This window comes from Pseudophryne corroboree, chromosome 3 (genome assembly GCF_028390025.1).
Source record: "Pseudophryne corroboree isolate aPseCor3 chromosome 3, aPseCor3.hap2, whole genome shotgun sequence".
NCBI classification, from domain to species: domain Eukaryota; kingdom Metazoa; phylum Chordata; class Amphibia; order Anura; family Myobatrachidae; genus Pseudophryne; species Pseudophryne corroboree.
In genome coordinates, this window is record NC_086446.1 from 438,090,731 (window position 1) to 438,108,168 (window position 17,438).

The window sequence follows — 17,438 nt, forward strand, 5'->3', positions numbered from 1 at the left end:
TATAAAAGGGATAACTCTCCCAGAGAGTACATTCATGAAAATTTAAATTCAATGATTAATAAAAAATGAATTCCACAACCTTTTAACTGTGGATTTTGGTTGAGGACTACAAGATTGGAGGGGATGTAACAAGTAGATTTGCCTTACCTGTCTAGAGGAATTCAAGTTCTGCATGTTTAGGCCTGGTGTCATGCCACCTAGGGCCTGGTTAGGGAGTGCACTGTTTGGATGGGGGAGCTTCAGGCTTGGTGAAGGCAAAAATGGTGAAGTAGTGGGCTCTTCCACTAGGCCGCCATCCTGGTTGGAGAGAGAGATGGTGAGCTGGTTTCAGCCCAACAGCACCAAAGGTAGAGGGAAAAGTAATAGGAAACAAGTTAAATAAGTGGTATCACTGTCGTTGAGAGAAACAAGGAAAGGACAGAAGCATTCTTTCACAGAGTTTTAATCTATTAATTACTAATCTATTAATTGCTATACTGACATTCCACAGATACTGTACTAACAAGTGTTTTCTATAAACTTGCAGTTTTAGTAATGTAGAGGCATGGAAAATGTAACAGCAATTACATTTCTGACTACAGATCCCACATCTGAAAACACGCTATGCACAAAGACTATTGAATAAACTAAGATTTTACTCACCGGTAAATCTATTTCTCGTAGTCCGTAGTGGATGCTGGGGACTCCGTAAGGACCATGGGGATTAGCGGCTCCGCAGGAGACTGGGCACAACTAAAGAAAGCTTTAGGACTACCTGGTGTGCACTGGCTCCTCCCACTAAGATCCTCCTCCAGACCTCAGTTAGGATATCGTGCCCGGAAGAGCTGACACAATAAGGAAGGATTTTGAATCCCGGGTAAGACTCATACCAGCCACACCAATCACACCGTATAACTCGTGATACTATACCCAGTTAACAGTATGATAACAACTGAGCCTCTCAACAGACGGCTCAACAATAACCCTTTAGTTAGGCAATAACTATATACAAGTATTGCAGACAATCCGCACTTGGGATGGGCGCCCAGCATCCACTACGGACTACGAGAAATAGATTTACCGGTGAGTAAAATCTTATTTTCTCTAACGTCCTAAGTGGATGCTGGGGACTCCGTAAGGACCATGGGGATTATACCAAAGCTCCCAAACGGGCGGGAGAGTGCGGATGACTCTGCAGCACCGAATGAGCAAACTCTAGGTCCTCCTCAGCCAGGGTATCAAACTTGTAGACTCTTGCAAGAGTGTTTGACCCCGACCAAGTAACAGCTCGGCAAATTTGTAAAGCCGAGACCCCTCGGGCAGCCGCCCAAGAAGAGCCCCTTTCCTCGTGGAATGGGCTTTTACAGATTTAGGGTGCGGCAGTCCAGCCGCAGAATGTGCAAGTTGAATCGTGCTACAGATCCAGCGAGCAATAGTCTGCTTAGAAGCAGGAGCACCCAGCTTGTTGGGTGCATACAGGATAAATAGCGAGTCAGTCTTTCTGACTCCAGCCGTCCTGGAAACATATATTTTTCAGGGCCCTGACTACGTCCAGAAACTTGGAATTCTCCAAGTCCCAAGTAGCCGCAGGCACCACAATAGGTTGGTTCACATGAAAAACTGATACCACCTTAGGAAGGAATTGGGAACGAGTCCTCAATTCCGCCTTATCCATACAAAATACAGATAAGGGCTTTTGCATGACAAAGCCGCCAATTCTGATACACGCCTGGCCGACGCCAAGGCCCACAGCATGACCACTTTCCACGTGAGGTATTGTAGCTCCACGGATTTAAGTGGCTCAACTCAATGCGACTTCAGGAAATCCAACACTACGTTGAGATCCCACGGGGCCACTGGAGGCACAAACGGGGGCTGACTATGCAGCACTCCCTTAACAAAAGTCTGAACTTCAGGCAGTGAAGCCAGTTCTATTTTGGAAGAAAATCGATAGAGCCGAAATCTGGACCTTAATGGAACCCAATTTTAGGCCCATAGTCACCTCTGACTTGTAGGAAGTGCAGAAATCGACCTAGCTGAAATTCCTCCTTTTGGGGCCTTACTGGCCTCACAGCACGCAACATATTTCCGCCATATGCGGTGATAATGGTTTGCGTTTACTTCTTTCCTAGCTTTAAATAGCGGAGGGATAACTTCCTCCGGAATGCCCTTTTCCTTCAGGATCCGGCGTTCAACCGCCATGCCGTCAAACGCAGCCGCGGTACGTCTTGGAACAGACAGGCCCCCTGCTGCAGCAGGTCCTGTCTGAGCGGCAGAGGCCATGGGTCCTCCGAGATCATTTCTTGGGAGTTCTGGGTACCAAGCTCTTCTTGGCCAACCCGGAACAATGAGTATAGTTCTTACTCCTCTCCTTCTTATTATTCTCATTACCCTGGGTATGAGAGGCAGAGAAGGGAACACATACACCGACTGGTACACCCACGGTGTTACCAGAGCGTCCACAGCTATCGCCTGAGGGTCCCTTGACCTGGCGCAATATCTTTGTAGCTTTTTGTTGAGGCGGGACGCCATCATGTCCACCTGTGGCCTTTCCCAACGGTGTACAATCATTTGGAAGACTTCTGGATGAAGTCCCCACTCTCCCGGGTGGAGGTCGTGTCTGCTGAGAAAGTCTGCTTCTCAGTTGTCCACTCCGGGAATGAACACTGCTGACAGTGCTAACACATGATTTTCCGCCCATCGGAGAATCCTTGTGGCTTCTGCCATCGCCATCCTGCTTCTTGTGCCGCCCTGTCGGTTTCCCTGAGCGACCGCCGTGATGTTGTCTGACTGGATCAGCACCGGCCGGTGTTGAAGCAGGGGTCTAGCCTGACTTAGGGCATTGTAAATGGCCCATAGTTCCAGAACATTTATGTGTAGGGAAGTCTCCTGACTTTTCCATAGGCCATGGAAGTTTCTTCCCTGTGTGACTGCCCCCCAGCCTTGAAGGCTGGCATCCGTGGTCACCAGGACCCAGTCCTGTATGCCGAATCTGCGGCCCCCTAGAAGATGAGCACTCTGCAGTCACCACCACAGCGACACCCTGGCCCTTGGAGACAGGGTTATCCGCCGATGCATCTGAAGATGCGACCCGGACCACTTGTCCAACAGATCCCACTGGAAGATCCTTGCATGGGACCTGGCGAATGGAATGTCTTCCCCCATCTTTCCCAAGGCTCGCGTGCATTGATGCACCGACACCTGTATTTGTATTAGGAGGTCTCCGTCTAGAGACGCCAACTCCTTGGACAACTCCTCCGGGAGAAACCCTTTTTATCCTGTTCTGTGTCCAGAACCATACCCAGGAACAGTAGACGCGTCGTAGGAACCAGCTGCGACTTTGGAATATTCAGAATCCAGCCGTGCTGTTGTAGCACTTCCCGAGATAGTGCTACTCCGACGAACAACTGCTCCCTGGACCTCGCCTTTATAAGGAGATCGTACAAGTGCGGGATAAGTACTTCGGCCATTACCTTGGTAAATACACTCGGTGCTGGGGACAGACCAACGGCAACGTCTGGAATTGGTAAGGACAATCCTGTACCACAATTTTGAGGTACACCTGGTGAAGAGGGTAAATAGGGACATGCAGGTAAGCATCCTTGATGTCCAGTGATACCCTGAAATTCTCCAGGGTTGCAATAATCGCCCTGAGCGATTCCATTTTGAACTTGAACCTTCGTATATAAGTGTTCAAGGATTTCAATTTTAGAATGGGTCTCACCGAACCGTCTGGTTTCGGTACCACAACATTTTGGAATAGTAACCCCGGCCTTGTTGAAGGAGGGGTACCTTGATTTCACCTGCTGGAAGTACAGCTTGTGAATTGCCGCCAGTACTACCTTTCTCCGAGGGCAGCAGGCACGGCTGATGTGAGGTAACGGCGAGGGGGAGTCGCCTCGAACTCCAGCCTGTATCCCTGTGATACTACTTGCAGAACCTAGGGATCCACGTGTGGGCAAGCCCACTGGTCCCTGAAGTTCCCGAGACGCGCCCCCATCGCACCTGTCTCCACCTGTGGAGCCCCAGCGTCATGCGGTGGACTCAGAGGAAGCGAGGGAAGATTTTTGATCCTGGGAACTGGCTGCCTGGAGCAGCTTTTTCCTTCTTCCCTTGTCTCTGTCCGGAAAGGAAGCGCCTTTGACCCGCTTGCTTTTCTGAAGCCGAAAGGACTGTACCTGAAAATACGGTGCTTTCTTAGGCTTTTGTGAGGAAACCTGAGGTAAAAAATTTTCTTCCCAGCTGTTGCTTTGGATACGAGGTCCCAGAGACCATCCCCAAACAATTCCTCACCCTTATAAGGCAGAATCTCCATGTGCCTTTTAAAGGCAGCATCACCTGTCCACTGCCGGGTTTCTAATACCCTCCTGGCAGAATGGACATTGCATTAATTCTGGATACCAGCCGGTAAATATCCCTCTGTGCATCCTTCCTATATAAGACGACGTCTTTAAAATGCTCTATGTTAGCAAAATATTATCCCTGTCTAGGGTATTAATATCATCTGACAGGGTATCAGACCACGCTGCAGCAGCACTATTTTGCTGAGGCAATTGCAGGTCTCAGTATAGAACCTGAGTGTGTGTATATACAGACTTCAGGATAGCCTGCTGCTTTTTATCAGCAGGCTCCTTCAAGGTGGCCGTATCCTAAGACGGCAGTGCCACCTTTTTTGACAAACGTGTGAGCGCCTTATCCACCCTAGGGGATATCTCCCAGCGTGACCTATCCTCTGGCGGGAAAGGGTACGCCATCAGTAACTGTTTAGAAATTACCAGTTTCTTATCGGGGGAACCCACGCTTCTTTACACACTTCATTCATTCATCTGATGGGGGAACAAAACACTGGCTGCTTTTTCTCCCCAAAAATAAAACCCCTTTTATGTGGTACTTGGGTTCATGTCAGAAATGCGTAACACATTTTTCATTGCCGAGATCATGTAACGGATGTTCCTAGTGGATTGTGTATATGTCTCAATCTCGTCGACACTGGAGTCAGACTCCGTGTCGACATCTATGTCTGCCATCTGAGGTAACGGGCGTTTTTTGAGCCCCTGATGGCCTTTGAGACGCCTGGGCAGGCGCGGGCTGAGAAGCCAGCTGTCCCACAGCTGCTACGTCATCCAGCCTTTTATGTAAGGAGTTTACATTGTCGGTTAATACCTTCCACCTATCCATCCACTCTGGTGTCGGCCCCACAGGGGGCGACATCCCATTTATCGGCCTCTGCTCCGCCTCCACGTAACCTTCCTCATCCAACATGTCGACACAGCCGTACCGACACACCGCACACACACAGGGAATGCTCTGACTGAGGACAGGACCCCACAAAGTCCTTTGGGGGGACAGAGAGAGAGTATGCCAGCACACACCAGAGCGCTATATAATGCAGGGATTAACACTATAACTGAGTGATTTTTCCCCCAATAGCTGCTTGTATACATATATTGCGCCTAAATTTAGTGCCCCCCCTCTCTTTTTAACCCTTTGAGCCTGAAAACTACAGGGGAGAGCCTGGGGAGCGGTCTTCCAGCTGCACTGTGAAGAAAAAATGGCGCCAGTGTGCTGAGGGAGATGGCCCCGCCCCTTTTGCGGCGGACTTTCTCTCGCTTTTTCAGGAATACTGGCAGGGGTAATTTTACATCTATATAGCCTCTAGGACTATATATGATGTAGATTTGCCAGCCAAGGTGTCATATATTGCCCTCAGGGCGCCCCCCCCAGCGCCCTGCACCCATCAGTGACCGGAGTGTGAGGTGTACATGAGGAGCAATGGCGCACAGCTGCAGTGCTGTGCGCTACCTTGGTGAAGACCGAAGTCTTCTGCCGCTGATTTCCCGGACCTCTTCTTGCTTCTGGCTCTGTAAGGGGGACGGCGGCGCGGCTCCGGGAACGAACACCAAGGTCGGGTCCTGCGGTCGATCCCTCTGGAGCTAATGGTGTCCAGCAGCCTAAGAAGCCCAAGCTACCACCAGTTAGGTAGGTTCGCTTCTTCTCCCCTTAGTCCCTCGCTGCAGTGAGTCTGTTGCCAGCAGATCTCACTGTAAAATAAAAAACCTAAATATACTTTCTTTCTAGGAGCTCAGGAGAGCCCCTAGTGTGCATCCAGCTCAGCCGGGCACAAGAATCTAACTGGGGTCTGGAGAAGGGTCTTAGTGGGAGGAGCCAGTGCACACCAGGTAGTCCTAAAGCTTTCTTTAGTTGTGCCCAGTCTCCTGCGGAGCCGCTAATCCCCATGGTCCTTACGGAGTCCCCAGCATCCACTTAGGACGTTAGAGAAAATATACTTTGTGTTTATGTAGAGATTTACAAAAATGTCTTTTTTGTACTCAAACTCCACAAAACATTGCAATTCCTTGTTTGGCTAAACACAGCTAAGTACAGACTCTTTAAATAAATGCAGACTGGGAGGTTGGGCAGAGCCAGCGATTTCTCATGACCTAATAGCTTTACTGACATTTAGGAGAAGAGCGGCACATGGCCAGAAGACTGTGTTCTTCTACAGCTCAGCTGTTCACTCAGCAGAACATAAATCCTTTGCTTTGCCCACCCAACATACATTCTGCAGGATAGCAGACATCAAGTCTTATCACAGTGTGAAGCCAAGTCATGTATGTGCAACAACGCCAACCTCACCAGCAGCACTAGTTAATAATATTCCTAGCAGACTAATATAGACACTAGGCAGAGAACACAAATTCAGTCTCCTTTATATGCAACTATCCACACAGACTGCCCAGTATTGTAACAAACTGAAAACCCCCATTAGCTACATGTCAAAGCTTGGTGCTTTAATGATAAGCAATTATAAACCTAATTATATTATAGCTGTAAGTTCACACTAGAGTATACTTGAAACTGAAACAAGCTAACAAAAACATGAGGGGGGGGCAGGTTCCAAAGACTTGTTATCGATAAAATAAAATTATATACATGCTTCTGGAGGCATAGCAATGAGGCCTCAGGACACGTGTGTAGCTGTGCGATTCTGATTACATGCTGGCATGGTTTTGAGTGTAAGTATGAAAGGAGGTACAGATGTAGCCACCTTTATCTTGACTGTTTCTCCGCCGAGACGGGCGTTTAGTCACGCTAATGCGATAGCTGAGTTTCATCACAGGCAGGCGCGTTGAGGCGATCTAGATACTCATCATGCATTACACATCTCCACCACTGTGTCGCTAATGCTCCACTAATCCAGTACTTTCGATCGTACAGTATAGCGGCGGATTGATCTACAGCTCTGGCAATACTGTAGGCGTAACGGGAGGCGGTGGAAAAAGTATGGAGTACTGTACAGTATGTGTATGGAGACGCAACTACAGTAATTGTGTAAAAGGAAGAATGTACAGTACAATGTATAAACACCGTGCTTTTAAAATATATGAGCGTCTGAGTTCGCTAATGCATAATGGGAATGGAGGGCTAGCCGGAGGCGGAGGAAAACACCGTGCTTTACAAATGCGAGCGTCCGAGTCCTCTAAGGCATAAACCAACAGCAATGGGGCGGGGGCCGGCCGCTGTTTGCAGTACTTTCACACATGAAATTGGAAATCTCTCATGAGGCGTCGTGGGCTAGGGGTGAAGGCTCCCACCTCCCTCGCTGGGGGTCCAGGGTTCGAGACCTGATGTGCTTTCTTTCTTTTTTTTTTTTTTTTTTCTGTAATAATGCACTGTATTCTTTTATTTACACTGTAAGACAGTCAATGGAAGGATGCACACAGATTTCACATAAATCAAAGTACATCTGCAGGAGCGATTCTTTACGCTAAATGCACCTAAACAGCGGGAATGAAATGAGTGTATTCTGACGCTACCAACTGAGCAAAACAGTACTGTAGATCTTCAGCGTTTGTGTATTGCACAGGACCTGAATTTCCTCCCTGTGCAGGCCCCCAGGGGGGAAGGGTGATGGGGGTAGGGGGGAGACGATGGAAAATACTGTGCCTTTGAAATGCAATTACATGAGCGTCCGAGTACACTACGGCATACTGTAAACCAACACCAATGGGAAGGAAGTGCCAACCTTATTTTTAATGTGTTCCCGTGACATTCACTTTAAAAAAAATTTCTCTCCTGTATGTACTGTATGTACTGTAAAACTTGTGTTTTGTCAGTTTGCTATGCGACCGAGCCCGGTGTAACGTACAGTACTGTAATGTGCATAGACCTCGCTTACAGTATCTCTGTGTATTTTGGCTAGGGGATTGTGACGCTCCTTCAGCATCGCCCCGTAGCCTGCACAGCTTATGCCATTTCTCATTCCATACCCAACTGCTGCCTGCCACGAGGTGGGGGTTCAGGAGGTGGGGGTTCATGGGTAGTGGTCGTTTTGACAGTGTGCTATGCGATTGAGTCCGGTGTACCGTAATACTGTATGCAATCCTACAGTAGCTTATCCCTCCCCTGTGTATTTTGGCTAGGGGATTGTGACGCTCCTTCAGCATTGCCCCATAACCTGCACAAGGGTTCAGGGGCGGCGGCCATTTTGCCAGTGTGCTACAGTATGTCATCGAGTCCGGTGTACCATAATATGCATACTGTGTATTTTAGCTAGGGGATTGTGACGCTCCTTCAGCATTGCCCCATAGTCTGTACAATCTGGACTATTACTTGCTCCGTAGCCTAGGGCCTCTGTGGGGCAAGGAGTCATAGGTGGTAGCCATTTCTATTCAGTCTGCCCAGCTACAGAATTGTATGTGTACTGTGTACGGAGCATAGAACCTTAACCTGCATAGAACCTGCACATTATGGTACACCGGACTCGATCGCATAGAACCGCTCATGCAGCTACTGTATGCCCTGGTTTACAGTATGTGAATAAAAAAAATAATAAAGTGTCTGAAAAAAACTACAGTAACATGCATTCGTACTTAAGGAATCGAACCCTGGACTCTGAGTATAGGAAGCGAAACACTTCACCACTTCGCCGCAGACAAATGTATAAATCCGTTGGTTTTGATTATGCTGTAATGGCTACGGGATTAGGACGATAACATACTGTAGAAAATTCCTAATCTTGAGAGGCAATAGTGAACTTGTAACACACATCCATTTGCGACAGTGTACACTACTGGTTTTACAGTACTGTGTTTTGTCTGCGGGACTTGGACGCTCACATACAGTATTCATAAAGTATTGTAGATGGATCATATACTGTATGCTGTACTACTGTATTTGCGTCGGTGTCGTACTGTATATACAGTACTGTATTAAATAATGCAGCGTAATGAGTACAGTATTTACTGTATGCAGCGTAATGAGACGCCTTAGTAAAGTAGTCCTTATTATGTATGTCAGTATTGTATTTTACGGGAGATCACACGCATGCGCAGTGGTGATTGTAAAAAGCGACATCTGGTGGCTGATCGCAGGTATTACACGTAAAGGTAACGCCAAACGTCAAATGTCTGTCTCCGTGCGATTAGATAGCCTCTCTGTGGCTAGGCGCGCCTCGCTACGCCACAGTACGCTGCGTATGGTCGAACGGGACAAACGCCGCGGCCACTCAAGATAAAGGTGGCTACATCTGTAGCAGAGGGAATGGAGAGATATACTCTATAAAGCTTGGTTAAAGATTGGCATCCATCTATTACTACTATGACAGGCTTTTCTTGATTTTCATATCTGTAGGATTTCTGTAGTAAAACTGTAGCAGCCCTTATCGCACCCATGTCTATTTGCAGGTGCGAATACACTGCGGCAAATATTGTGCCCGCCGGCAAATAGTCACACCAGAGATCTATGGGAAATACATTGTGCGATTGCGACGATTCACACCGAGGCACACTAAGTCGCTGCCGTGATGTGAGTGCACACATTGTGGCAACAATAAGGGTTGCTACATCTGTATCTTGAAGTGCTCTACGATCTCACATAAAAATGGACCTCTCACTGGTGACTATGCTGTACACTAAAAATGCACATCTAGTACACAAGATTATTTAATATGTAGTGGTTAAAACGAGAAGCCCAGTCAAATCCCTCTTTCAATATCCACCTTGTCTAGGAAAGTGGGGCGGTCCATGGAAGACTCTTTGGAGATCGGTGATGGGCGGCAGTTTAAGGGCTTGGCGACCATTGTGTTGTAGTCTGCCATTCCCAATCCACGCTTGTCCATTTCCACCTTCTTTTCCAGGAGAGCACCTGCAAAGTAGGAAATACAGATTTTAGCACATTCAATACCAACTTAACCAAACTTATTAAACATATTTTCCATGGGATTGTGTGTGAACTGAATTCGGATTACATTTGTTATTTAAGAGACAGACTTATTTGCATTAAAAAAAATAATAATCAATTTGGCATTAGTAGCACATAGCTGTCCAGAGAGTTTGAAGATATTTCCAATTCAGCCTAGCTGAAAATGACGATGCCAGTCAGCAATAATAAAACTTGATAAATGACTGTGGTACACTTTAATTACTAAAAATATTAAATATTGAAATAAGCGGTTTGCTCTCATTGATGAATACTCACTCATAGCCTGGTCCAGATTCATATTGTTACTCTTCAAGGCCTCTTCAGCAGGCTCTTTCTATGGAGAATAAACTGAACTTCAAGAAGGTTGAACAACATTTAAGACTTTCAATTAGGAATATTTTACCAAACGTATTATATCCTGTACAGATAGTCCACCCCTTAATTCCATTTTAACCATTAATTACCTGCAATAGGTAAATAAAAACCTATTTCCTACACCTCTGTTTCATCTGCAATATCTGTGATTACAATATCTGATTTTTTAGTGGATTAGTTTAGCCTCAATACGGTTATCACTTAAAGGTGACATTATCACACTCATGTACTAACATTTGTCACCATCACAGTGAACACTCCAATTTAACACATTTAAACCCCATTTACGCTAGGAGGTTGAGAACCTCTGAACAAAGCAGGACCTACAACAAATTGGTTTCCTTAACAGTGTGCGCTGACCAAACGTGAACTCAGGCAGTCCAAAAGTCAGTAGCAAAATGTTGGGCATGTAGCAGGTGCACACCTTGAAACCTGCTTAGTGGATAAGAAGGCTCACATAAGTGTATGTATGTGTGTATGTATTCCTGAATGCAAGTAAAATTAAAATGAATGGCTTAGCATGTCCTGAACTTGGAATTGCAATTAAAAGTGCTTCAAAGCATATGCGACTACAATTCCTTATATATTAACCTAGCTGAGGACTGCTAACTGCAGTGCTATTTAGAAGATTTTAGATATTATAACAATGACACACTTACTGATCTTACTTTTCCCCAAAGATGACCTATAGATCATAGTCGACTTTTTAGGTTTATGGTAACTTAAGGCGGTATATTCATATTTTTATTTACCATCGGATCCTGTAACATTAATAGTCATTTTGAGAATGGTCCATTTTAGACAAAATTAACTCACCGGAAAACCCATATCAGTAAGCTGTTTAGTCAATCGGGTCATAATCCAGGCCTCATCAGACTTGTTTGTAATCTTCATGCCCTGTTTTAATAGATGAGGCATGAAAATAATAAATATACATTGCCCTTTTACACTATTGCTCAGCCGCACCAAATAGCCCCCCTCGGGGCACCAGGTCCCGGGCGACTTGGCCTACACCAAGTGTCCTTTCTACTCAAAATGTGCATCTTATTCGCAGAAATGAAACTGTGTATGGCTTTGTACGTGTGTAAAACCAATTTCTGTGCGTGCAGTCGCAGACTAGAGCCTCTTTTATACTGCAAGCGGCTTTTTGCTGCAGCTGCAATGCGACTAAGATGCTAAATTTTAAGAATATGGTATGTCACTGATCTCGGAGCATCTCAGTCTTGCATTGTATGGCATAAAAATGCTCAGTGTATGAGGACACATATGTAAGGTATACAAATTTCCTGGCTTGCAAAGCACTGAAATTGAGCATTCACATATTAGACCTGATAATGTAGCAAATTTTTTAACAGCCTGCTGCATTATGGATCCATACCTTGGAAAGTCCTTTCTTGGGGCCATTACCCCAACTACTGCAGGATGAGCTATTGTCTTGGGAAGCAGCATTATTCCACACATCACTTTCGTCATCCTCCCACTGGCTGTGTCCAATTTCCTCTCCTCCACTTCCCCAACCTTCTTGCATAGATTTTGGAGCTAAAGAGAGAAACAAGTGATGTTTTTGGGAAGCTAACAATAATTCTGATTTCTAATTTGCTTTAATTCTAACTTATGTAAACTCTATATAATAAATCTGAAGGCTGATAGAAAACATGTCAGCACTCGTGCATGAATATCCAACCTAAAGGAGAGAGAGAGATTGGGGAAAGATTAAATGTTAACAAAGAGATGGAGCAAGAGAGGGTGATGGGAAATGGTTGAGAAGAAAAAAAAAAAAAAAAAGGACCAGGCAATGCCAGACACAAATGCTTGTTATATTATAAATACTAGTAGTGAAACGTATGTGACTACCCCTTTCTAATTAGTGTCCATGGCCACTCCAGTCACACCCATTGCTAACCGGTGAATAAAATCAAGCATACATCCAAGCAATGTCCATAGACACACAATAGCAGTAGGATGGGTAATACTGAAAAGCTCACTGACTTCCAATGTAACAGTCATATTATCTGTTCTTGGTTGCAACACTCAATAGTGAGTTTCACAATGCCTATGGAAGTCATCTCAGCACAAATGCTATTTATCAGGAGCTTAATGAATGGAATTTCAATGGGTGAGCAGCCACACACAAGCCACAGATCTGGAGTGGCATAAAGTACATCGCCATTGGGCCCTGGAGCACTAGATACTGTATGTGTTCTCAGGAGTGAATAATTACACCTCACCATGTGGCAGTCTGAACGAGAAATCTGACTTTGACGGAGACCAGGAGAATGTTTCCTGCCTGAATGTGTACTGCCAATTGTAAATTTTGGTGGAAGAGCAATAATTGGACTGGGTCACGTAATACCAGCGAACAAGATAATTATCCATACAATGACAGTCTAGACCAGGGATGGGGAATCTTCGGCCCTCCAGCTGTTGAGCTACACAGACCAGCATGCCTTGCTAAAGTTTTGCTATTTGGCCATGCTAAAACGGTTGCAGGGCATGCTGGGATGTGTATTTCAACAACAGCTGGAGGACCGAAGGTTTCCCATCCCTGGTCTAGACAAATGCATGTTGCTAACTTCATGGCAACACTTTGGTGAAGGACCTGTTCTGTTTCAGCACAAAGTGAGGGTCATCAAAATAAGGTTTAAGGGGTGTATTCAATAACTGTCGTAAGCTGCTGTCTTGTTGGAAAGACGGCAGCTTCCGACAGAAATAGGTCGGAAGGGGTTCCGACCTATTCAATAGGGGCTGACTTTTTCCGACAAGTCTGGAATTTCCGACTTGTCGGAAAACGCGTGGCTCGGCGGAATAGCCGCTGATCCACATTCTTCTTTCGGAAATGGGGCCAAATCCGACAGGTTTTGGCCCCCTTTCTGACAAACTCAATCCGACTTGAAAACAAGTCGGATTGAGGTGAGGAGACAAGCGGTGCTGCGGGCGGCTGGGGGAGCTGAGATCGGCGACCGGCGGGGGCAGCTGGCTGCGGGGGGACATGTCTGCGGCGGAGGCGCTGCAGGGAGAGACCTCTCTCCCTGCAGCGACTCCCCCCGCCGCAGACATGTCCCCCCCAGCCAGCTCCCCCTGCCGGCCGCCATTCTCTGCTCCCACCGCGGCCCGCAGGCACCTCTTTCCATGCAGTGCCTCCACACGCCACCCCAGACATGTCCCCCCGCAGCCAGCTCCCCCCGCCAATTTCTGCTCACCCCCGCTGCCCAGCTTACCCCGCCACCGTCCCGCTCACGGCCGACGCCATCTGCACTCCTGGCCACTGCTGTCAGCGCATACGCAGCCGCTGATAGCAGCGGCAGGACAGGACCCTGTGTATGGCCAAATCAGACAGTCAGATATGGCCGTCCACTGAATAGGGGTTGTCAGATCCATTCAGACAACTGCATGTCGGAATGGATCCGACTCTTATTGAATATACCACCAAGGCTTCAATGTGGAAGAACTTAAGCAGCTTGTACAGAGCCCTGACCTCCAGCCCAACAAACACTTTTCGGATGAACTGAAAAGCAGACTGCAAATTTGATCGCCCAACATCAGTGTCCAACCTCACTAATACTCTGATGGCTGTCCTCAGTTCTCAACCCAGAGTTTATGGATGTTGATTTGCGGACCATAGAGAGGAGAAAAGACAGAAAAAAATAAAGACTAAAATAGTTTAATCCTGTTAAATATCAGGTTTGGGCTCACACGCAAGCTCAAAAAAGTGAGGGGAAGAAAAATATAAAATTTAAAATAAAAAAACACCAAAAGTGATAAAATACCCCTCAAATGTGCTAATAACTATGTATACCAGCAACTTAAAAGGTACTATTAATTCCGTACCAGAACGTTATTTGCGGAAGTTCACTAAGCAATATGGACAGGATTCCAATATTCTGGAGATAATACGGGAGCTTATTACAGGCTGAATTATACTGTATTTAGGTTTTTGACCCATCTATGTCCGAGGTGTATTTGCAAACAGCCAATTATAAATTGTTCGACTGTCATCATGATCATAAATCTTAAATTTACACCTGTCCGCGACCATTCGCAAACAACTTAGCTTTCTTATGCATATATACTGTATGTCTGTGTCGGTCTACATCAATTAGCAATTGAACAAACATGTCGTTTTTGTGCTCTGCAGTGGTGTATCTATAACGGGTGCAAGGTGAGCGGTGCACACAGAAGCCTGGGTCCAGGGGGTCCCACAACGCATTGGAGTCCTGCATTGGTGGCATCAGCCCTGCACAAGTAACCAGAAAAATGACCATCACCTTCCCAATACAGCCTCTCTAGTTGCAGGTAGGCATAAGTGCCTTAATCAAACAAATCTGCTAAGGTATATATGAGAGTGCCTGCATTATAGCCATTTGCTGAGTGATTTCATGCAAACCAGTACTCAAGCTGGTAATACTTATTCTGCAGCAACACCTTCTGTAACTATATATGTACCGCATATAGTTTTCAGAATTGCTCTATCCACTATTTTTAAAGGCAACAATCAACAGTTCCACTTTATTAGGAATGAAAAATCCAAAGGGCTTAAATTTGTCATACTGGTTAGCGAAAGTATCTACATCACAGAAGGGTGAAACAGGAGTGTTGATCTGCAGATAAATAGAAGTAGCACCAATTTGATGTACGTTCCTCACATTCAGGTGAAAACATTTAGGGCGCTATTAAACTGCTGCCATTAATTTAGCACACCGTAAAAACAGGCTCTTTAGCCAAATAGTATTATCAGACTAACCAATTATTGCCTGTTTTTACCATGCGGTAAGTGACCCGTTTTCGGATGATAACTCATGGCATCAGGGATAAATCCCCAGACCCATGTGTTATTGCAGAAAAAAGGGTCTTGAGGGGCTGATTATCTGGGATTTTGCATTGCTGGCCTCCTAATCCCTGATAATTGCCAGCGGTTAGGGTTAACTGAATAGCCCCGGGGGATTCGATAGCCTTGGTAAAGTACAGTGCCTAATTAAATACCCCCTATATATGAAAAAATAAGAATTTACTTACCGATAATTCTATTTCTCATAGTCCGTAGTGGATGCTGGGACTCCGTCAGGACCATGGGGAATAGCGGGCTCCGCAGGAGACAGGGCACATCTAAAAAAGCTTTTAGGTCACATGGTGCGTACTGGCTCCTCCCCCTATGACCCTCCTCCAAGCCTCAGTTAGGTACTGTGCCCGGACGAGCGTACACAATAAGGAAGGATCTTGAATCCCGGGTAAGACTCATACCAGCCACACCAATCACACCGTACAACTTGTGATCTGAACCCAGTTAACAGTATGATAACACAAACGAAGTAGCCTCTGAACAGATGGCTCACAACAACAGTAATAACCCGATTTTTGTAACAATAACTATGTACAAGCATTGCAGACAATCCGCACTTGGGATGGGCGCCCAGCATCCACTACGGACTATGAGAAATAGAATTATCGGTAAGTAAATTCTTATTTTCTCTAACGTCCTAGTGGATGCTGGGACTCCGTCAGGACCATGGGGATTATACCAAAGCTCCCAAACGGGCGGGAGAGTGCGGATGACTCTGCAGCACCGAATGAGAGAACTCCAGGTCCTCTTTAGCCAGAGTATCAAATTTGTAAAATTTTACAAACGTGTTCTCCCCTGACCACGTAGCTGCTCGGCAAAGTTGTAATGCCGAGACTCCTCGGGCAGCCGCCCAGGATGAGCCCACTTTCCTTGTGGAATGGGCCTTTACAGATTTAGGCTGTGGCAGGCCTGCCACAGAATGTGCAAGTTGGATTGTACTACATATCCAACGTGCAATCGTCTGTTTAGACGCAGGAGCACCCAACTTGTTGGGTGCATACAATGTAAACAACGAGTCAGATTTTCTGACTCCAGCTGTCCTTGAAATATATATTTTTAATGCTCTGACAACGTCCAGTAACTTGGAGTCCTCCAAGTCGCTAGTAGCCGCAGGCACCACAACAGGCTGGTTCAAGTGAAATGCCGAAACCACCTTAGGGAGAAATTGAGGACGTGTCCTCAATTCTGCCCTGTCCGAATGGAATATCAGATATGGGCTTTTGTATGACAAAGCTGCCAACTCCGAAACTCTCCTGGCTGAAGCCAGGGCCAACAGCATGGTTACCTTCCATGTAAGGTATTTTAAATCTACCGATTTTAAAGGCTCAAACCAATGAGATTTGAGAAAATTTAGAACCACGTTCAAATCCCACGGTGCCACTGGAGGCACTATTGGGGGTTGTATATGTAGTACACCTTTGACAAAAGTTTGTACTTCAGGCACTGACGCCAATTCCTTCTGGAAGAAAATTGATAAGGCCGAAATTTGAACTTTAATGGACTCCAATTTGAGGCCCATAGACAATCCTGCTTGCAGGAAATGTAAGAATCGACCCAATTGAAATTCTTCCGTTGGAGCCTTCTTGGCCTCACACCACGCAACATATTTTCTCCAAATGCGGTGATAATGTTGTGCGGTCACTTCTTTCCTGGCTTTAATTAAAGTAGGAATAACTTCCTCAGGAATGCCCTTCTCTTTTAGAATCCGGCGTTCAACCGCCATGCCGTCAAACGCAGCCGCGGTAAGTCTTGGAACATACAAGGTCCCTGCTGAAGCAGATCCCTTCTTAGAGGTAGAGGCCACGGATCCTCCGTGAGCATCTCTTGAAGTTCCGGATACCAAGTTCTTCTTGGCCAGTCCGGAGCTACCAGTATTGTTCTTACTCCTCTTTTCCGTATAATTCTCAGTACCTTTGGTATGAGAGGCAGAGGAGGGAACACATACACTGACTGGTACACCCACGGTGTTACCAGAGCGTCCACAGCTATTGCCTGAGGGTCTCTTGACCTGGCGCAATACCTGTCCAATTTTTTGTTGAGGCGA

At 46.1% G+C, this 17,438-nt stretch overlaps 1 protein-coding gene across 5 annotated transcripts in view; it reads right to left on the minus strand.

Moving 5' to 3' along the window:
* Window positions 1-17,438, minus strand: part of TNRC6C (trinucleotide repeat containing adaptor 6C) — a 268,173-nt gene that overhangs the window by 101,140 nt on the left and 149,595 nt on the right. For 4 of the 5 annotated variants that reach the window (XM_063960449.1, XM_063960447.1, XM_063960446.1 and 1 more), the window contains 5 exons: window positions 11,936-12,096; window positions 11,374-11,454; window positions 10,459-10,516; window positions 9,980-10,125; window positions 148-321 (listed from right to left, as the gene is read on the minus strand). In XM_063960449.1, coding sequence (XP_063816519.1) covers window positions 148-321; window positions 9,980-10,125; window positions 10,459-10,516; window positions 11,374-11,454; window positions 11,936-12,096 — 620 coding nt within the window. The remainder of the gene's footprint in view (window positions 1-147; window positions 322-9,979; window positions 10,126-10,458; window positions 10,517-11,373; window positions 11,455-11,935; window positions 12,097-17,438) is intronic. The other variant, XM_063960448.1, reaches the window with a different exon arrangement.